The 24,102-nt window shown below is 34.9% G+C and overlaps 1 protein-coding gene across 4 annotated transcripts in view; it reads right to left on the bottom strand.

The window, feature by feature from the left end:
• The window catches only part of Tfb4 (transcription factor B4), a 171,705-nt gene that overhangs the window by 44,809 nt on the left and 102,794 nt on the right, over positions 1–24,102 (bottom strand). For all 4 annotated transcript variants that reach the window (XM_090413539.1, XM_090413538.1, XM_090413536.1 and 1 more), the window contains exon 8: positions 16,172–16,225. In XM_090413539.1, coding sequence (XP_090269665.1) covers positions 16,172–16,225 — 54 coding nt within the window. The remainder of the gene's footprint in view (positions 1–16,171; positions 16,226–24,102) is intronic.

Genomic DNA, 24,102 nt, shown 5'->3' with positions numbered 1-24,102 from the left:
GATATCAAATATCTCAAATATAATTCAAACTGATTTCAAAACATATATATACAAGGGTTGTTTGAAAAGTTTGGCAAATTTCCAATAGACGGCAACACAATTCATTCATTCATACCAATGTCAGCACATATCATCTTTTTCATGACCCCTGGAAAAATTTTAGCCACGTGCAATGCGTAGTTCTCATTTGGAAAACAGGTAAAATGACTGTGTTCGCATTTTTCAAAAAACTGAAGAAAAATGAGTTTCGTGCAGTAATAAAAACATTTTTATTTGAAGAAGTGGTCAGCTGCGCAGATCAAAGCTGAGTAAGATGCAGTTCATAGGGACTCTGCACCAGCACTAAAGACTATTTATTTTTGGATAAATGAGGTTAAATGTGGTTGTAAGTCCATCGAAGATGAAGAGTGCTCCGGACGCCTGACTGAGGTCACTACGAAGGAACTGATTGACAAAATCCATGGAAGACCACTGAGTGAAAGAGCATAAGATTACTGAGACTGTAGGTATCTCAACTGAACAGGTGTATAAAAACATGTGCAAAAAATTGAAAAAGTTGTGTGTGATGGGTGCCACGATTGTTGACTGTCGATCAAAAATGCATGTGAAAAGACATTTCAATACAGTGTTTGGCGATGTTTAATTGCAATTCACAGGATTTTTTGCATCGATTTGTGACTGTAGACGAAACTTGGATCCACTATTACAAACCTGAGTTCAAGCAGAAGTCAAAACAGTGGACAATGCTCAGTGAAAGAGCACCAAAAACAGCAAAGATTGTTTTGTCAGCTGGGAAGGTGATGACCACTGTTTTTTGTGATTCTCAAGGAATTATCATGATAGACTATTTGGAAAAGGGTAAGACAATAATCCTATTATGCGTCATTGTTGGACTGTTTAAAAGAAGAACTGAAGAAAAAACGGCCAAGATTGGCAAACAAAAAAGTGCTCTTTCATCAGACAATGCACTGTTCCACACATCGGCCGTCGCAATGGAAAAATTGCATGAACTGAGGTTCGAATTGGTTCCACATCCACGTATTCTCCGGCCTTAGCCCCATGCATCTCCTTGTTACCAAACTTAAAAATTTGGCGTGGGAAAAAAAATTTCTTTGAATGAGAATGTCATCAAAGCTGTCAATGACTATTTTGCACAATTTGACAAATCCTACTTTTTAGATGGGATGAAAAAATTGGAAACTCGCTGGACCAAATGGTAGATCTCAATGAAGACTATGTTGAGAAATAAAGGTGATTTTTTTTCCAAAAAAATGTGTTTAACTTATTTTTTTTACCAAACTTTTCAAACAACCCTCATACATATATTCGCATATGCATCTTATTGCTTTACATGAATTGTGTGCTTTTGGTACTCAATTATTGATACTCAATTTTCTGATCTGAAAATTTGAAAGAGCATGTTAGGACAAATGCACTTAATTAGCTAATATGTTTAGGGCTACAATCAATTTGTTTTGCTTGTATGCATGCATGCATGCATGCAGTGTAGTCTGTGGGAAGGGAGTGTTTTTCATTTTCGAAATTATGGATTTTACAACCACATTATAACTAACTCTTTTTATTATCCTGATGTTTTGATCTTCACATCAAGATTATCATCTAGAGCATACAGAAATATACAAGACAAGCTGGGTTACATTACAAACCGTAAGCTAGAGAAATAATGATATGATCACATGTTATTCTACTGGCAATGACCTCTAGTGAAAAAAAAAAAAAAAAAAAAAGGAATGTGTCTACCGTCTGGCGACCATGGTCGCCACATTCCTTAGCCATCTAAACAAATAACACAAATGCATACAGTTCGCAATTGAGATTGAAAAAATGAACACACTTCCGTTTCTAGATACACTTGTCACATGTCTTCCTTATGGCAATCTTTCCTTCACAGTTTACCGAAAACCAAACACATACCGGCCAATATATACATATAAACTCCTACCACCACCCAACACAAAAACTAGGTGTCATCAATAGTTTAAAAAACAGGGCTCTGAAAATTTGCTCCAGTGAACAGGCACTGAAAGACAAATTTAAAGTGATCAGCAATATTTTCCAAAAAAATGGGTACAGCCAAAACACTATTAACAAAATCCTCTACAAGACCTCAATAAAAAACAAAGACAAACCAGACTACAACAAAACTATAACAATTCCCTACATTAAAGGGGACATCAGACAAAATAAACAGAATACCACAAAAATACAATCTCAAAGCCACCTTTAAACCCCCTGCAAAATTAAAAAGCTTACTCAACTCAACCAAAGACCCCCCCCCACACTGGCCCACCCTGGAGTATACCGTATTCATTGCACCTGCAACATACTACCATATATAGGAGAAACAGGACGCACAATTCCTATCAGAGAAAAAGAACATAAACGACACATTAAATATAATAATTATGGTGAAGCTGTCCTTTCTGATCATGTTCTGAACACCTTACATAAAATTGACTGGAAAAGCACTAGTTGTCTACATCACACCAAAACATGGTATGAATGCAAATTTAAAGAAGCTTGTGAAATCATTATCAACCACCCCAATCTGAACAATAATGAAGGTCTAAAAATCCCATACATATGGAAAGCATGTATTCGACCCACAGAACCTTCCTCTCTAAGAACAAGGACTGTAGTAAATCCAGGATCCTAAATCAAAAATAACAATTGTAATACTAAAAATAGGACATCATTGTTACTGAAAGAAAGCTATCTATAAGAAAAAATGTTTATTCATGTTATCTTAAATTAAATCTAGCTTGATAAAAATTTTTTTTTCACTAGAGGTCATTGCCACTAGAATAACATGTGATCATATCATTGTTTCTCTAGCTTACGGTTTGTAATGTAACCCAGCTTGTCTTGTATATTTGTGTATGCTCCAGATGATGATCTTGATATGAAGATTGAAACGTGGGGATAATAAAAAGATTAGTTATAACACAGTTGTAAAATCTATAATTTCAAAAATGAATGCTGATCACCATGTAACACTAAAAGAAAGGATTATGAAGTGTATGATTATAAATACACATAACAACTGTATTAAATATACAGTTGTTATGTGTATTTATTTTTCTGTTTTATATATATTTCACTTAGTTTTATAAGAATTTTCTTTTTTACAGTATACCACTTTTTACACAGTAGTAGGATATATAAATAATTTCTGATCATCATCAGAATTATTCATTCCTTTCATCATATCAGCAGCTCTGTCTTATCAATAATAGATATGTCACATATGCTAATATTTTGTTGTAGATACATAGATACATAAATTTTTACTATGTCTGTTGTTTCTGAAGACTGGAAAAAAATGTTTCCATAATAATGGTATGGAAAGTCTTGTGCAATTACATTTTATCCATACAAGATCAGTTGCTACACAATGATTATGATAAGCAACTGACATTTGTCCATATGCTCCACAAGCTCCCATTACGTTAAACAAAAATTAGCGTTTCGGTGTGGCTTTACAGTAGATTTTAAAATACGGCCATTCCTTTTTGAGGACATCACTCTGATAGGACCAGTAACTTGTTCCATTACCACATGGAAATATGGTATGCTTAACAGTTTCATCACACTGCAACTTCAATGACAATGTTAGGACGAGCCATTTTTATGCAAGACAGAGCACCTCTCCATGTTGCACAAGAAGTATAGTAACTTCTATAGCATCACTTCCCAGAAGAGAGATTGATTAGCCACTTCTTATCAGTTGCATGACCAAACTTCACTCCCCTGATATTACTCCATGCGATTTTTGGTTGTGAGGTTACCTGAAGGCAACATCTATCATGGTGGTATCTAGAACTTGGCAGCCTTTAAGGACAATGTATCATGGACTGTGACAAACCTTCAGATGTTATGTTCTGCTGTTGAGAATGCTGTGTACAGGATGCAATGTCTGGTACACAAGAATGGTAGTGTACCAGAAATTATACCAGGTACTCTTTCGCATGGATGAACTCAATGTGTTCGAGTTATGCAACAGGTTTGGGACAATAATTATGTTCCAGTAACTGTAATACCGTAATTACTGTTTACATATAATGACCTTTTCTACATTTAATATCAATTTAATTTACTAATTGTATTATATGTTTTGTTGCTGTGTTATCATAAGTGCAACACATAAAGGTAATCTTTCACATTTCAGTTCAGCCTTTATTTTTCATTTGTCTGTACATGTTAATGGTTTTTTTTTTTATAATGTGCAGCACTATATTTCCCTCATCAGTGAATTTTCAAACTAAAATTTTTTTTCCACATAATCCTTCTTGCTATGTACTGATTACTCTTTCTACCAAATTTGGTGACATTCAGGTTGTTAGATCAAGCTATATAAGGCCTTGAATAGGGGAAGTTTAATTATGGCCACTCTGTATATAGAGAAAAAATAAATAAATACAGGTAAATGTGTGGATACACATTTCACTAAAATAAAAAATAATAATCAGAGTTTATCAAAACTATCTTTCTTTTTAGTGATTATGCAGTTATTCTTTATAGGATAATAAAGCGTTACCTAAGGGCCAATGTACTCCACTCCAGGAACTGTAGGGTTTCCATTTATATATATTACCAGCCTATTTTTTTACCCGCAGCAGGGTGAAAGTCTCTCCCATTGCGGGAAGTTGTGGGTCTATTACTCCTATGGTGACCCAGTACATATTGGGAGAGGACAATCACAAACATCCATGAGTATGTGGGAATCGAGCCTGCAGCGTCTTCACTGGAGAGCGGATACGCTAACCACTCAACTAACCAGGTTGGCATATATATAAATATATATATATATTTTTTAAAAACATAGATTTAATGACTAAAAACCAAGATAACTTATAAAGATTTTAATAAGAATAATACGATAGTTTCGGCTTATAACAGCCTTCCTCAGGTATTCTTAAAGGAAAAGAATAGTACTAAACATTGAAGTATCTAAACAAACTGGAAATTACAGGTAAAAATTGCCACACACATAATTGATACATCAAAAACGTATTTTTTCAAGTTGTTCTAACAGGCGTGCCATTGTTTATTGCAAGTGTTCATGCAGGCTCACGTGAACGCCAATATTGAATAACTGCAGCATGGCTATCTGGGATGTTATACCTCAAATTGTTGTGTAAGTAAACAGGGTTCAGCAGGATTTCCCTTGATTCTACAATTTTCCTCTCAAACTCATCATCTCAGCAAAAGATATTTTCTGATCCATCCCAGCAAACGGAGTGGCTTTGTTGATCATCATTAGGATTATTTGAAAAAAGAACATGACTGGATAATGCAGTTGCATGAGATCGTTTGTAAGAGATGTCTCTCTTATGCTCTTCTATACATTGTTCAATAGATTTGTTAGTTTGTCCAAAATAAGGGATACTGCAATCGCACCATAATTTATATACACCTGGATATTTTAGGTTGTGATGAGTAGGCTTTGGATGGCCGATCAGAGAACGGATTTTAGGAAGTGTTGGTTATAAGTTCTTAATAAGTTATCTCGGTTTTTAGTCATTAAATCTATGTTTTTAAAATGTATCAGAACAACCGAGTAAAAGCCGATTATCACATCTATAGCCTAAATGACGAGGCGTCTCTAATAAACATACAAAGGAATTTTAAAAAAACATCGAAGAAAATAGGGTTGAAAATAAACAGGTTAGTGTTCCTCAAACGTTGTAAGTGCCATTCAGTTTTTCCCAATTTCATCTCTTTTCAAGAAAAGATAACAATGGAACGCGCTAAAAGAATTTAGCGTAAAGCTAAGATGGATCTCTTCAACGAAAGAATTTCAGACACAAAACGTTGTTTAGCTTTTTTGTTCAGCATGAAAAGATCCTTAACTCAAAAACTTGAAGAAATTATGGATAATGTTAACTTACATGATTTTATCATTAGCAGTGAAGCACAAGCCACATGAATACAAAAGAAGAATAAATATACTCTTATCAGGAAATTTAACAATCTAAAAAGGATACAAAACAGATCTGGACATAATGAAGCCCGTATTAATCCTGAAAAAGTTGTAGTGAACAAATCTTCTCATATTTTAACGGATATTCTTAGCAAAGGTCTCAATTTCATTCCCTCACTAAAATTTATCCCTAAAGAATCTCTCCTTACAAAAATAGAAAAGGCAAGTTCACTCATTCCTACTCATTTGGCGAAACTTCTTTGTATTGAATCGATTTTCATTATAAATAATGCTAAACCTCCAACAGATAATATTTCTCTGGCTGAAAGACAAGCCCTAAAAAATCTAAAACAGAACAGTAACACGATTATTTTACCTGCAGATAAAGGCAATTCCACGGTCATCCTCAACTCCGAAGATTACTACAACAAAATGCTTAAATTACTTGGAGATAGTTCGACACATTCAATTCTTCAGGAAGATCCTACAAGAGAATTACAAAACCGTACAAACAACTTGTTAAAGACTGCGAGTGAACTTCCTCATAATGTTTGCCTCTCTTTACGCTCTCTACATCCTCTTATCCCACGCATCTATGGAGTTCCCAAAATACATAAAGAAAACTTCCCTCCTCGCCCAATTGTAGAAGGGATTGACTCACCTACGAATAAACTTTCAAAATATCCAACAAAGGACCTCAAGTGTTTCTCTAATAAATCTTCATCTTTCATCAAAAACATCACAGATTTTGTTTTGCATATAAAAGATATTCTCATCGATGAAAATGACATTCTAGCAAGTTTTGACATTATATCTTTATTTATTAACGTTCCTACGGACGAGGTACTTACATTACTAAAGGACAAATTATCCAAAAAAATGCTTACTTTATTAAAACATTGCATTCATTCTGGTTACTTCAGATATCAGTACTCTGTTTACCAACAAAAACAAGGCCTGGCAATGGGCAATCCTTTGTCCCCAGTTCTAGCTAACATCTTCCTTGAAGATTTTGAAACGAAAGCCATATCTTCCTTCTCATTTAAACCAAAAGTTTGGAAACGATATGTTGATGATATATTCATTATTTGGAATCATGGGCACACATATCTCACAGATTTTCTTCATCATCTAAACATCCTAATATAAAATTTACTGCTGATCTAGAAAATAATAACTCATTAGCTTTCCTGGATGTCATGTTTACACGATGCTCTGAAAGATTAAAAATCTTTATGTACAGAAAACCTACTCATACTAATAGATATCTGCATAATCTTTCTCATCATTTTCCACCACAAAAACTTGGAACTATATCTACCTTAGGACACAGAGCACGCTCTCTCTTGAATGAACCAGATGAACTACAAAAAGAAATAAATCACCTCACTCTTATCTTTAAACAAAATGGATACTCTGAAAAAACGATTACGAAATTTTTTCTGGATCCTCCTAGGCAGTGCACAACAGAAACTATTAATTTTAAAGGTAGCATCTCCATTCCATACATTAGCACAGTCTAAAAAATTAGCTAAAGTCCTTAAAAAATATAATATCAGGACGTTCTTCACCACACTTCCTAAAATCTATTCTCTAATCAGCCATTCAAAGCCTACTCATCACAACCTAAAATATCCAGGTGTATATAAATTATTGGTGCGATTGCAATATTCCTTATTTTGGACAAACTAACAAATCTATTGAACAACGTATAGAAGAGCATAAGAGAGACATCTCTTACAAACGATCTCATGCAACTGCATTATCCAGTCATGTTCTTTTCTCAAATAATCCTAATGATGATCAACAAAGCCACTCCGTTTGCTGGGGTAGATCAGAAAGTATCTTTCGCTGCGATGATGAGTTTGAGAGGAAAATTGTAGAATCAAGGGAAATCCTGCTGAACCCTGTCCACTTAAACAACAATTTGAGTTATAACATCCCAAATAGCCATGCTGCAGTTATTCAATATTGGCGTTCACGTGAGCCTGCACGCACACTTGCAATAAACAATGGCACGCCTGTTAGAACAACTTGAAAAAATACGTTTTTGATGTATCAATCATGCGTGTGGCAATTTTTACCTGTAATTTCCAGTTTGTTTAGATACTTCAATGTTTATTACTATTCTTTTCCTTTAAGAATACCTGAGGAAGGCTGTTATAAGCCGAAACTAGTTGTATTATTCTTATTAAAATCTTTATAAGTTATCTTGGTTTTTAGTCATTAAATCTATGTTTTTAAAATGTATCAGAACAACCGAGTAAAAGCCGATTATCACATATATATATTTTTTAAAAGAATTGAAAGACATAAACCAAGAGAAAAGGAAAAAGGTTTAATAGTATCACACAACTAGTTTCAGCTTTTTATAGCCTTCTTCACGTGTTTTTATAAAAGAGAAAAAACATTTGTGAACAGCACAGGAAAGTCACTATACATATTTAACGTGAAAACGTTGTAGTTAATGTGTTCAAACCCTTCGTTAGAGACATTGTTGGGTGAGTGCATGCGTACAGCATCTCGTAAGCACCAGTATTTGATCACAGTAGAATGACAGTCTGGGAGGTTGTAGCTCAAATTATTATTTAACCCCTTAACGTACCAATTAAAAATCAGAAAGCGTTTTCTGCCAATTTTTCGGACGAGTTTGATTTGCTGGATCAAATTCATCATTATTTGAAAAATAATGATGAATTTGTGCAAACGCAAACGAAATAGCCGATACACGCCGTTGGCAACTTTTCTCGACTGAAAGGAAACAGGCACAAGATTGTCTAGCGTCTATATTCGGTTGTATTTATATGTGAAACCAAAATTCAAAATCGATTTTGGTGCAATAAACAAAAGATGTATCACAGACTTCTTTGTATGTTAAGCGGTTAAATGTACAGGGTTGAGGATAATTTCTCTAGATTCTACAATTTTTCTCTCCAATTCGTCATGGCAATGGAAAATGTTATTAGATATATCCCAAAGGACTGCATGACTATGGTTTTCGTCATCAGAATCAGCCAAAAAAAGGGCATGGCTGGACAAAACACTGGCACGTGTTCTCTTATAAGTGATGACCCTCCTGTGCTCCTCCATATGCAATTCAATAGATTTGTCCATCTTGCCAAAGTAAGGAGGAATGTCGCAGTCACACCATATCTTGTACACACCGGGATATTTCAGATTGTGATGGTTAGGCTTTGGATGGCTCACTAGAGAGTGGATCTTAGGAAGCGGAGTAAATAAAGTTTTAATGTTATATTTTTTGAGAACCTTGGCTAATTTTTGAGAGACTGAGCTTATGCATGGGATAGATATGTTGCCTTTAACATTATTCATTTCGTCAGTATGGCGACTAGGAGGATTAAAAAGGTATTTTTTAGTAATTTTTGAGAACAACCATTCAGTCTGAAAGTAGATATAAGAAAACTGATTTCTTTACAAAGTTCAACTGGGTTGTCAAGAAGAGCGAGCTCTACGTCCTAAAGTAGAAATAATTCCATAAGTTTTTCAGAAGAACGGGTCAGTTTCACATCCAGGAAAGACAGGGAACCATTAATTTCAAACTCAGCCGTAAATGAAAATTCTGATGACAAAAACCAGTCATAGTCTTTGGGATAAATCTAACAACATTTTCTGTTGCCATGATGAATTGGAGAGAAAACTTGTAGAATCTAGAGAAATCATCCTCAACCCTGTACATTTAAATAATAATTTGAGCTACAACCTCCCAGACTGTCATTCTGCTGTGATCAAACACTGGCGCTCATGAGATGCTATATGCACGCACTCACCCAACAATGTGGCTAATGAAGGCTTTGAATACGTTAACTACAACGTTTTCACCTTAATTATGTATAGTGACTTTCCTGTGCTGTTCACGGTTTTTTTTATCATCAATGTTTAATGTTTTTTCTTTTTTATAAAAACACCTGAAGAAGGCTATAAAAAAGCCGAAACTAGTTGTGTGATACTATTAAACCTTTTTTTCCCCCCTTTTCTCTCAGTTTATGTCATTCAATTCTTTTAAAAATATGTTGAACAACCGAGTAAATGAACCTCCATGCATATAAATATATAATATATATAATCTGGAAATTATGTTGTACAGATCAAACATGGAAATTTTTCCAAGCTACTTCAGGCCCCTATTAAGTAGGGTGGTGGTTTCACACAGGTGATAAAATTCATCTCTCACCTGAGCATGTGGCTTGCTAGTTGGGGAGAGGACACACTACCCACTTGACCAACCAGGCAATTTGATAGATATACTGTCCCATTCTGTCTTATATGCAAAGCTAGCTTCCTTCTGATATTCTCCACAGAATAACTATATCTACAATCAAATGTGGAAGCTTACAGTGTGCCATGTTTGCATTTTTACTTAGTTTCGTCAAACAGAGGTCAATGTTTATATATAAATATATATCAGTCACACACACTAGAGGTTACAAAACTTATAACACAATAGTGTCTGTAAATAGTATTGGAAAGGCTGTTCCAAAAAGCAGAGTAAATGGAATGAAAGGTGAGGAACAGAAGTTGGTATGATAAGTCTAAAGCTGAACTTACAAATGACTACTATTATTATGTTGATCAGCAGATGCTTGTTTTCATGCTGTTGGGAAAAATTGTGGAGCAGCACCCTAAGTGGTGCAAGATGATCTCACCCTTTCAAATAAAGCAGAACATGGAGGATTTTTTTTTTTGTTGTTGTTGTTGTTGTCAGTAATCTGATAAGTCTGGTCTTGTTCAGCATGTAAAGTAAACTCTTCCAGTCAAAGGAATAACATAAATCATCCATAAAAGAAGTTGAACAAACCGCTGAAAAGAGCATACAAAGAAAAAGATATGAAACTCTTCTCAATGGACCAAATTTAGGCCAAAATGATTATCAAACTTGTTGCTTTTGGCATCGAATTTATTAATTACACCACATTATAGTAATTTTTTTAATCTCCTGTAATGATATAATAATCATTATCATTTCTTTTTAGATCCAGTTTACATACAGTAAGAGTAGTTAGATCACACTCACTTGCAATTTTGGCAATAAAGAATGCCAAGAAACTGCTGAAAATTTTGCTTTAAATAAAAATTAAATAAAAAAAAATTCATAAGTTTAATCTATCTAATGTTAAGCAAATTATCAACTTATGCCTCACCCTGTTCACACATCAACTATACAACAACTATTCTGTTGGCCCGGAGTTTGCTATAGTTGCACAATGGATCTGCTGGAGCCCTTGTACCATAGCTTAGGTTGTGGATCAGTTCAAATCAAATGCAGTAATGTATAATCTTAACTCGCATGTATCTTTATTATGTTGGTCTATTTTGAACTTCTTCAAAACTGAGCATGCTACTTTTTCTGCTATATTAATAAAATTACTAAACACACTGAATACTCACATTTCTACAGAGGACACCATTGTAGAAAGTTTTTTCACTTATTTGAATAATGAATTACTGTGAGTTGGCATAATTAAAAGAATTATAAAAACAAAAGGAAGCTCACGTAAAAAAACTTTAGTAAAGTAGAATTTTTGCCTAATATCATAGGCATTGTCAGTATAAGATCACAGAAAGGCAATTAAACAGTAACAGACATTTCTAAAAAGCACCACCTGATAATAAAAAAAAGAAAAGAAAAAAAGATTGTCATCCCAAAAACAGAAACACTATCGATAAGAGAATTAAACCTGTTCTGCAGATAGGATCAGATTTGAGGGGTCCTGAAAGTTGAATAGTCTTGAAGTAATAGGGATATTTTTCTCTCATATTCTTTTCTATCTTGAACAACAATGGCTAGCCCCTTGTCAGCCTTAGTATTCATCAAATTGTTATTCTTCAATGATTCCCAAGCTTTAAATTCAAAGAGAGATTAGGATGCAGTCTTGGTACTAAAAAATTATTTGCACATGACAACAGCTAACAAAACAGATCCTGTTAGCTGTTTTTTGAGATAAGGATCAAAGACCTCTGTCTCTGAAAAAAAGTCTTAGCTTATTGGAGAAATGGCAAAATCATGTCCTTTTGATAAAACAAAAAGTTCATCCCGTGTTAATTGACGGCTGGAAATACTGATGACAAGTCTACCTGAATCACAGACATTATGAGTACTAGTTCTAGAGTAGCTTACAAGTGAATCAAGCTGCCACTCTAAATTATCACGAGACGCATTAAAAATATGTTGATAAGAAGTAGATAAAATGGATAAAATAGTGTTAAATATTTCAGCCACTAATAGATTCTAAAGCGATCTTGATAGAATCGATTTCTCTATTTAAGAGGGCAAATGATTTTTTAGCTTTGTAAAGTTGATAATTTACAAGTGATCTACTAGCCTTTAAGCAAATCCAATGAGCTTTAGGAGACCTATAAACTTTTTATTTTATGAATAAAAAGTTTATAGGTCTGACAGGTATGAATAACCTGAGCCATCTTACAGAGTTTTAAAAATATAACTCTGTAATGCATTTAGCCTTCTTAACTAACACTTTACTTTATCTAGCACATTGTTTAGAAGTACACACACTCTGTAAAGTCTAGAGAGTTGTTTCAATAATGAATTCCCATGAGCTGGCATAATTAAAATAATTATAAAAATGGAAAAAACTTTTTTTTCCCTGTATTTTTTTACCTGTGTAAAAAGCTTTATTAACGTAGAATTTCTGTCTAAGTATCATCAACACACACACACACACACACACACACACACACACACACACACACACACACACACACACACACACACACACACACACACACACACACACACACACACACTTGTAATATTATCTGTAGACTGGTCCCTACTCTTCTTTATCTGTATTTCTTTTCATCTTGCTCCTTACCCCCAAGGCTATTAGAATATTCGCTGGGGATGATTCTTTCCTATTTTCCTATTTCTCTACCTCACACAGTGGGAATCTACCTGCCTATCCCCCAGTTAAAAATGGTGAAGACAAATCTGAACTCTATACTGCATTGATCGTCATGCGGGTTACCAAGGGCTGCAATGGATGTCAGGCTTCCTGGACATCCAGTGACAAGTGGGCTACAGAAGCAAGATTCACAGAACTCAAAAGTAGTTACTAGGAAAAAGTGGAGCATGGCTGAAAATCGACAAGTCATGCAGTGCTTCCACTGTTCAAACCTCTCAGTTAGGGGATTTCAGAAACAAATGTTCCGACTATGGCTTGAACTACACCGAAATTCGGAAATTTCATTTGAAAGACTGATGCAGCAGTGCAGCTTCATTATTAAACGCAAGATATTTAGTAAACTTGAGCTTGAAGCACTAAAAGCTCAAGCTGTAAAGGAGACCGTACTGATCCTGAACTGACTGAGAACATGAACGGAGAAGAACCAGATTTCAATGTGCAGAATGCTAAAAATATAGAAATAGTTGAAAGGAATCTATCAGGAAAGGAACAAGAACTTGCCACAACAATTATTGAGCAAATGAATAACAACCTGGAGCAAGTTAGACTTCCAGTATTGAGGAAAGTACCTCAACAAAAACTGAAGGAACTTCTACAAGAAGCCAATAAAGTTGCAAGGGCTATTCCTACTGGAACTATTGGACAAATGAATCAACTTACCTACTCAATAGCCTACATGGTAACATCTGAATTAGGCTATAAGATTAGTGAACCCAAAAGCAGTAAGGCTCAGAAACCACAGTGGAAGCATCAACTGGAGAATAAAATTCTTAAACTTAGAGAACACATGAGCAATTTGAAAAACTTTAAGGAAAAGAAGCTGAAAAACATGAAAACCCGAAATAACCTCAAGAGGTATAATATTGGAACATGACCTATTGATGCAACTAAAAGAAGATGTATCTTCTTATTTTAGCTGCAACAGTTGCAGTTGAAATAAGAAGATACAGTGCAATCATTGAACAGTACAAGTAAAATTCGATGTTTCACAAGAATCAGCATCAATTTTACAAGAAAATTGGTTGCTGCAGGAATGATAATCTTAAAGAAAATATAAATATTACAGACAAAGAAAATACACTGAAATTCTGGCAAAACATATGGGCCAACCCATATGTTGGCACGATAATAAGGCAAAGTGGATTGAACAAATTATGAACGAATTTCAAGAACGAAAAATGGACCAACTGAAATGGTTCAAAAGCAAGCTAAAAGGATAAAAAAATTGGTCAACACCTGGGAAGGATGAATTACATGCCTACTGGTTGAAATATCTGACAGGCTTATACAAAAGACTTGCTAACCAATTTAATGATGTTTTAGAAGGCCAAAGCAAAGAAGAGTGGCTCACAGCAAGCAAAACATTTTTGATCATAAAGGATAAAGAAAAAAGTCCAAAGCCAGAAAACTTCTGACCAACAACCTGCCTGCCAACAACTTTTAAGCTACTCACAGGCATACTAGCTAACAAAACATGCAGCTATTTTAAAGCAAATCCTCTTTTTCCAATTGAACAAAAAAGGTAGCAGCAAAAATTCAACAGGCACAAAAGACCAATTGCTGGAGAAAATGATTCTAAAAAATTGGAAATGCAGAAAAACCAGCCTTCATATGGCTTGGATAGATTTTAAGAAAGCATTTGATTCAGTGCTTCATATTTGGATTTTAAAATGCACAGAACTATTCTACTTTGTTCGGCACAGTATTCATATTCAGAAGGTATTTCCACAACTCATAGGCCCTTGGGTAGGGCTCGAATTAGTGGAATTACACACCTATAATTAGTGATAGACATGAGCCAACTATCTCTGATTGGCTACCGGTAGAGATTGAACTGCCCACTCAGTCTATAAAACTAGCCTTTTACTTAAGGCTGTGGAAGCAAAGCAAGCTTGGATGAATATTATATATATATATAGGCCTGTGTAGCTCAGTGGAAGTGGCACTTGCATCCTCTGCACTTGGCTGCACGAAGATAGAATTATAAGTTCGAGTCTAGTCGCAGACTGGAGGAACTTTCTCTAAGCCTTTCTTAAACCGGTTCTCGAATTAGTCAATCTCTGGCATGGGCAAGTGGTTTTTTTTTTTTTTATCTCCCAGAAACTCAGGTTTTTCATCCTGTAAACTCAAGAAAATCGAACGTAGAACTCACATTATTTCAGAGTAACATATCATGTTGTGGTTAGGTACCAAGAGATGCCAGCACTTGTTTGCTCATCTCTTCATCGGTGCACCTATAATTAGTGACAGACATGAGCCAACTATCTCTGATTGGCTACCGGTGGAGATTGAACTGCCCACTCAGTCTCCAAAAGCAAGATAGGGTTTAAGGGCCTTGCCAACTTCCTATAAGGGAATAAAAGGCGTTAGCTGATTTATTTATATTTTACACACACACAAAATAAAGTTATTATTATTATTATTTGATACCCCCAGGGAGTCCAAAGACTCATCGAGGGAGAATGTGCCAACAGCATCGAACGATTGGTCCCCTTGCAACTACTAACCGCGCTCAAACTTACTTAACAGAGCCATTAGTAGCAAAGGCTCTACCAATCGACCAACCTTTGCCCTCCTATAAAGGGGATAAATGTAGACCATCAGATCTGTTAGTACAATGGAGAAAGGGTTCACACAATTTCTTTACAAACATGTTCTATGAGGAAATGACTTTTATGAAGGACTGTTCTCTTATTCCAATGAACTCTATGTTTATAATTGATCACATTAATTCTTTAATTTTTTTTTCACTTGGTTATAAATTAAATTAAAATGCCAAGCAATTATATTGTTGTTCTCCCAGGTATTCCTCCCAACAAAGTCTTCAATGACTATGCTTCCCAAAAGCAATTTTGATGATATTTAAAAAAATAACAGCTAACCAATAGCTAAAAAAGGGTTATTAAAATATATAATTGGTTTATAATATTTTAAAAATAAAAAGTTGTGATGTTTTGACAGAATGTAAACTGCATATTTCTCCCCAGAGGATAAATTATATATATTACTGACTTTTTTTTACATATCTTTTAGTTCAAGAATAACTATTCATGCAGTAAAATCAAGATACATTACATCTGGCATGAGAATGAGCTCAATATGAAAAATCAACATTCCAGTTTGACCTTGATGGCCAATGTTTGAAAACTTCAGGAGTTTGGAGTAAAAAAAAAAAAACAGCCCATGAGAATTTTTATTATAAGTTTCAAATACATGGCTTTATTCAAAAAACAAAACAAATTTTTTTTTCAAAAAAAAAAAAAAAAAAAAAAAAAGAAAAACTTACCTGCTGTAATAATCCTGAATCTTTTTGTAAAGTAAAGGCATCAATCATTATACCCTGTTGAAGTCAAAGTAAACAAACATACATATACACACACACACATGTATATAGGAATATTAATCATTAGGAATTATTAAATTGTGCTCAATATAAAATAATTTTGTTGGTTCAACATTAGTAGTAAAAGAAGATTACTGAATGAAATTTTGCTCGAGTAAAATTCTGCAAATAATGTTTGTCCTGGTAAAAACAAAGATTTAAAAAATTTTTTTTTTGTGATGACATTTCAGTGAGACAAATGTACCATATATTATCGCGTATAATGCAAAAACTTTATGGTAAAAAATACTACTTAAAGTTAGGGGTTTGCATTATATGCGGATCTTAAAAAATATAACATCTCATTAGACTCCATGAGTAGAGGCTTAAGTGCTGTGAGGACATCATGTTGGAGGCTTAATGGATTGTATACAGCACTCAGAAAGGATTAAAAACAGAATTTAATTCTTCCTATATTTTGTCTCAGTCAGTGAGACATCTTCAGGGATTACAAAAAAACTAATGTAACATAAAAACAAATAAACAATAGCAAGCCCAAACACGTGGGTGACACCAAAGTCCTATCTAGGTGGAGCACCCTCTAAGGGCAGTTGTAGGTGGCCTGGAATGTAAAGTGGGACCTCTGGTGATAAGCGTTTCCCAAATCTTAGGAAGCTTAATGCAACCATATTTGTTAAGATTTGGTTGATTCCTGAGAGCTGCTGCTGATTCTAAGAATAGTCTTTCTCTTTTAAATTTGCTGTGGTGGAGCATGGTGGTTTTTTTCCATGAGATCCTGTGGGTTGTATCCAAGACATGGTCAGCCAGGCCTGACTGACCATAGTCGTGGTTGCAGATGTATGACTTATATTCCTCCAGGCAGATAGTAGCTGATCTGCCTGTCTGTCCAAAGTATGCCAGTTTACAGGAACAGGGTACTTTATAGACTCCAGGCACTGAGAGAGGAGGGCGCTGATCTGTTGTAGAGCGAATAAGGGTAGCAAGTTTGCAGTGGGGCTTAAATGCTGTGTAGGTTGTACTTTTTTAAAATCTTGGCTATTTGTTCAGATGTGTCACAGATGTAGGGTATGCAGCATTTCTAAACTCTTTTTGAAGAGGAGACCGGGGAATGGGGGAGGACCTGATTAGTATTTTAATGCTGTGATCGCTGTAGCCATTGGAGAGAAAAGTGTACCATTGGGAAGGCATGTAACTCTGGTGTCTAGAAAGGGTAAGCAATTGTCCTTTTCCTTTTTCCATCGTGAACTGGATTCTTGGATGTAGGCTGTTGAGGTGACTGAGGAAGGCATCTAATGTGTCTGGGCCATGAGGCCAAAATTGAGAGCATGATGATAATAACTGCCACACTGATGATGCAATGCCTACAGATGAATTTATAAATGAAATGTTTGATGACTCAAAAGATGAAGAAGAATTTAAAGGATTTTGACATTTCGTTTTAAAATAAATATTTCTTTCGTTAATTCGTATTGTATTATTTATAATGTTATGGAACAAGATTAACAGATCGCATTATATGTGGACATGGCATTTTAGGGCTAGTTTTCAAAAGAAATTTCTAGTTCGCATTATACGCGAAAATATACGGTAAGCACAATATACCTGGGGGTGCTTAAGGGTCAAGTCTGGATAACTGGGAGGAACCCTCCACATGGCCTTTTGGAGAATGTGGAGAACCAATCGGGGCTTCTGATCTGATATCCAGTCCTCACTTCTCAATGAAGCACCCTGATGGGTATCTACTAGATACTGAATGAATGAGGATGGGCTGACAATTTGGGGTCTAGCTGACAAAATTGTATTCTTATTGGCTTAAACCACAACTCAAAATGATGAAATTTCATGCCAACTGGGGCATCGCCCGGTTAAACAAGGCACCTGTTTTATTGTTTTTGTTAGGGAACTAGGGCAAACAGTTTATGGAAGTTTTTTCATTTGGCTATGCTACTAGTTATATATTGGGTTTTATCCAGGGGTGTAGTCAGGCCAGAGCGACGCCCCGGTACTTTTTTAAAACTATCAACATTTTTAAATTCATTATAATAAATTATAAGAATTATAATAATGAGACTTATAATGCAGTTCCAGCTTTCAGTCAAAAAATAGCAGCTTGCCGCTATTATTATATTATTTAATATATAATATAATATTAATTGAAATATATAATAATTAATGAAGAGATAAAAAGGAAATCACAAGACAGGATGTTGTGATGTGCTGCTATATTTACCAATTTTCGGATTGATGCACCAAGGAAGAAGAAGATAATAATTAATATAATATAATTAAAATGAATATTATAATAATAAATGCCGCACTTTATGCTCTGGATTTTTGTTTCCAAGGTAGAGTCCTGGCACTATTTCTTTTAGAACTACACCCCTGGTTTTATCCTTTATCTAAGTGTTAGCAAACAAAGTTTGCACCTGAAGTACTTTTAGGACAGGGGCAACTTGTGGTAAAGATGGTATAAGTTCTCATCACTTGCCTTAGTATCTCCCATAATACAAAGCACATCTCCTTGCAGACAAGTATAATGCTATGCATTAAGGGAAGGGTCACTACCCAGACCGGTTTCGACCTTTATTAAGTGGGAGCCAGACCAAGAGGTGGTGATATTAAGGTGAAAGTAATGAGGAAGTCATATTTACCTATATGGGTTGCCAAAGGTGTCACACCCCGTTATTAAAATTCTCTGGATTAGAGATAAGTTTATGGAAGTTTTTTCATTTGGCTAATTATATATTAGGTTTTATCCTTTATCCAAGTGTTAGCAAACAAAGTTTGCGCCTGAAGTACTTTCAGGACAGGGGCAACTCGTGGTAAAGGTGGTATAATTCGTAGCATAGCCAAGCGAAAAAACTTCAATAAACTTATCTCTAATCCAGAGAATTTTAATAATAGGGTGCGACACCCTTTGGCAACTCGTATAGGTAAATATGACTTTTCCATTACTTTCATCTTAATATCACCGCCTCTGGGTCCGGCTCCCCATCAATAAAGGTCGAAACCGATCTGGGTAGTGGTCCTTCCCTTAATGCATACATTATACATGTCAGCAAGGAGATGTGCTTTGCATTATGGGCGATACTAAAGCAAGTGATGAGAACTTATACCACCTTTACCATGAGTTGCCCCAGCCCTGAAAGTACTTCAGGCGCAAACTTTGTTTGCTAACACTTGGATAAAGGATAAAACCTGATATATAATTAGGGAAAGCAGTGAAAAGCCAGCTACTGGAACAAACCCCAACTCAACATCTGCAGAGATCAAGATGAACACCATCAACATAAGAAGCATCAATGGAAAAGAAATGGAATTAGCAGAAGAATTGGATAAGTACCAGATCGACATAATAGGTGTTACCAAAATAAAGAAGAGAAAAACATGATATCTTTCTAAGCAACAAATACATGATGTTATATTCAGGAAATAATCAGGGAAAAGAAGTAGTAGCTATAATATTGAACATTAAATATGAGGATAATCTTCTTGAGAGTGATGTGGGGTAATATCAAAATGGGGAACTGGACAATGATTTATTTGTGCTTATGGTCTCACAGAAGATTCTACTAAGGAAAAAGTGGAGGAATTATTCAAGGCATTAGAGAAGACATAACCTCAAGGGCTCACTTTTTTTAGTGAGTACAGGAGTTGCAAACCCAAGATACTTGATACCGGACCATACCTTACTTCATGTAAAATACATCTGTTATATTATCTGTAGACGTCCCCCACCCCTTTCTTTTCTTTTTGTTCCTTTCCCCCATTGTTACTAGAGTATTCAAGGGCTAGGGGTGAATCTTTCCTATTTTGCTATTTCATGTCATCTTATGCAGAGGGAGTAGCCAGATATGGCAAATCAACTTCCATGGTTATGGGCAGCAGCATACACCATTACTGATCTTATGGCTGAAGATGAATGACATCAGCAAGATTCAAGACTGGATATCTGGGGGCATGGATAGAACTTTCTTAATGGCCATAGTACTGCAATGCAGAAAGAAAGAGGGGAAACTACTGCATTCAATTTTCCCAGACCAACCACAAAGGCAAATAAAACAAGAACAATGATCCAGAGTTCCCAGCATCCCTTAAATGGGTACTAAGAATCTCTGGCAAACCAATCAAATAAGAACATGGAATGTTAGAGCTATGTTTGAAGCAGGAAAGCTGAGAAATGTTAATGAAGAAATGAGAAGACTAAAAATACAAATCTTAGGCCTGAGTGAAATAAGATGGCCAGGCTCAAGTAAATGCTGCTCCAACAATTTGACTCTATATTACTCTGGAAGTAGTAATAATATTCACAGATGTGGTGGTAAAAATATTAATAAGTAACGAAACATCCAAAAGTGTACTCAATTTTGTTCCATTCTCTGATAGGTTAATGCTCCTACTCAAAGGCCAAGCAATCAACATCAATGTTATACAAGTATATGCACTGACTGCAGATAAGGAAGATGCAGAAATTGATCTTTTCTATTCTCAACTGAAAGAACTTCCCAAAATGACAAAGAAAGATGACTCAACACCATCTTGGGAGATTATAATGCAAAAGTAGGGAAAGAAGAATCTGGATTCACAATAGGACAATTTGGACGACTTGGGATAATGATAGAGGAGATTGCTTAATACAATTCTGTTAAGAAGACCTAATAATTATAAATACGTGGTTGTGTCGTGACGTTCTATTTGCATGTTGTGTTCTAATCTGCCATCTTGTTTCAAGTCACTCTTATTAATAAAACAACTAATTGCAAATTGATCACCGATCCAAAAGTAGGGAAATTTATAATTATATTGCGCCAACCTATTTTTAGATTAGTCTATATAAAATAGTAGGATCAATTCTTAATTAAGTTAGCAGTCTTCTATTTAGGCCGAATTATTTACTATTCTACTTGGGGCACCTGCAAGATTCGAATTTTTTATGAACGGTGCAATAAAAGGGAATTCAGGCAAACACAATATTTAGATTAACAAAATAAAACATTTAATATATGATATATAGCAAATACAAGAATTCTACTTTTAAATGAAACAATACAAATAACTTAATACATCTTGCTAAGTCACTCATTCCAATTCAATGTTCTAAACTTTAACATACAATTCACTGCTTCAAAATTATAAATTTTCTTAATTCAAGTTAATAAAACAAAACTTCTCATTTGATCAGTCTGCACACATCTATCAGTTGTACTTAATGTTTAAATTCACAGCAGGCACTAATCAAGGTAGACATTATTCCAAGCAATCTTATTTCGGACCTTGAACTTCGAAGATACGCTATAGTTAATGTTAGAATAAACAAACATGTATGACTACTCTTACCAGATACAATCTTCAATACATCAATTTATTGCGAGCACACTTATGAATTAACTTATTTGAGCTAGCAGAACACATTAAATAAAATTCTCCAACACTTTCTGAACTACTGTTAATCGCGCTTCACTACTCTAAAAAAAAACAGCAATAAGGTACTGATATCCTTCCTTGTTTACTTTCCTGCAACTAGTTAAATTCATTGCAATTCTTCTCAGGGCAACATAGAATTAAGACGTAATCCTAAATTAACTGGAACTAATCAGAATTTCCCATTGAATGTCCAGTTCTTTATTTATCCGACTACGACATCAATTTTCCTCTATAACAACAGCTGATTTCACCTGCAGCTGAGTATAAGATTCACTACGTTTCTTGCTTACTTCTAAACACTATGCTCTTGAATTTCTGCCCTAAAGAATTTACAATTTTCTTTCACTTCCTTGCTTATATCCTACTTTCCTTCAGGCTCCGCAAAACTCTTCCCCTTTTCTCTCTATAAAATTCTTATTGCCCCCCTTTCTCCTTTCTGGTTCCAAGGTCACGCACTCTTCGACTCGTGCTTGTTTATTTCATGCGTCTCCATGACAACGCATGAACGTAAACATTTCGCTAATGTAATACAACGCTCCACTCTTACATAAGTGATTACATAACATTAAATTTTCACAAATAAGAATAAACAGAATATTTGAGCTACTTAATCAGCTCTTTCATTACGTATACAATTATTTATAATAAACTTTTCGTTACTTTACATATATATTTTAGTTATCATAAATTTCTATACATTTTATTATTTAATAAATTAATAGTAGGTTAAGTTTAGAATAAATATTTAAATAGTAATTCTTAATTAAGGAACAATAAATAATTTTTATACAAATTATGATTAATATATAATAAGCAATGCTAAATGTGAATGAAAAAAAAAATAAATTACACAACATAGTTTCATTCACAATTTAACAGTTGCTACCAAACAGAAGACTCTACACACGGAAAGCTATGCAAGACGATAGCAACAGTATAGTCAGAAACTAAATTGATTACATCTTAGTCAATCACCATTTTAGAAGTGTAAGGAGTGTAAAGACCTATCTGAGTGATGAGATTGGTTTGTAAAATCTCAAGCATCATAAATTATTTATCATGCTTGTTTTTACAAGTTTTTTCATTAGGAAATTACACATAAAGAAATGTCATTGTTTGCATTATCACGAAAAATCCTTTTGTATGTAATAACTAATAACTATCATGAAACTTTGTTAAAACTAATGCAATGCATGTAATATGATGTCACTATGTAGCAATGTAAATGCATGTTCATATATGGCAATTTCGAAAGACGAGCAAAGTGCGACATCATCATGTCCAGATGTCGATCCATAACTATATATGGAAAATTCAAGAGAAGTACACGTGGATACAACATGAAGTCCAGACCTTTATAAGCTCTAGTGTCAAGAGAGACTTCATCTTAGGGTTTCACCTTCTCTTACCTGGGTCTGCCTCCATATGAAGTCCACTGTCAGTCATCTTAGGTTTCTCAGCCCGGGTCTGCTGCCGGTCATCAAAAGAGGAGCATCCTACATCCTAAGTTCTTCGAGTCCAGATCATTCACTGAGCCACAGCCATGAGGTTTGCTGTCAGAACGCCTCATTAGAAGAGAGCTGCCCATAGCTGCCACACTGCTGAATTAAGGGTTCAAGATGGTATGGAATTATTGAAGACTCAAACAAAGAAGAAATTTGGCAGGAAATCAAAAATGAGCCAGCAGAAAGAAAGAGAAAGGGAGCACCCATTGCGTGGACAAAAGAATCATGCATGGACAGTACTGAATGATAGTACTGTAAAGATTGCAACTCTATTTGGTATCACATATTGTGATACCGAATAAATTCACATCAAGTGTGTTTCTGTTTGTAGTCAATTACGATAGGATTGTATAAGTTAATATTATGAGAGTAAAAAAGGGTACTGTATGAGGTAGTATAAGTTAATATTGAGCTAGGCTCACTCAAGGTGTACTTTAGATTCAAACTGTATAAGAATGACTAGTAGGATGCATTAAATTGTATTTAAGTTTTATTTAAGAGTAGAAATGTAAAGGAACTAAACCTAATTTAGAAACATTTGTAACTATGAATAGTGATCTTATTGTATAAATGTGCTAATGTGGATCGAACAATGTAATAAGAATTCTTAATTTAATTAAATGGTTTGTAAACAACACATTGGAATATTTTGTCAGTGAACTATCCTCCAAAATATTCAAATCTGCATAAGATTAAGTAATAAAAGTTGAGTATTAATCTTAGAGTGATTAAGATCAGGGGTGCTTAAGGGTCAAAGCTGTATAACTGAGGGGAGACCTCCACATAGCCTTTAAAGGAATGCGGAGAACTGACCAGGGCTTCTGACCTAATGTGGAAATCCTCACCTTCTCGTGGTGCACCCTGTTGGGTATCTATTTGGATACTGAACGAACGAGGATGGGCTGGTAATTTGGGATTTAGCCGACCAAATTGTAATCCTATTGG

Source organism: Typopeltis vanoorti, chromosome 24 (genome assembly GCF_054136105.1).
Source record: "Typopeltis vanoorti isolate ZY-2024b chromosome 24, IOZ_Tvanoo_1.0, whole genome shotgun sequence".
NCBI classification, from domain to species: Eukaryota; Metazoa; Arthropoda; class Arachnida; order Uropygi; family Thelyphonidae; genus Typopeltis; species Typopeltis vanoorti.
This window is presented reverse-complemented; position numbering and strand designations above follow the sequence as displayed.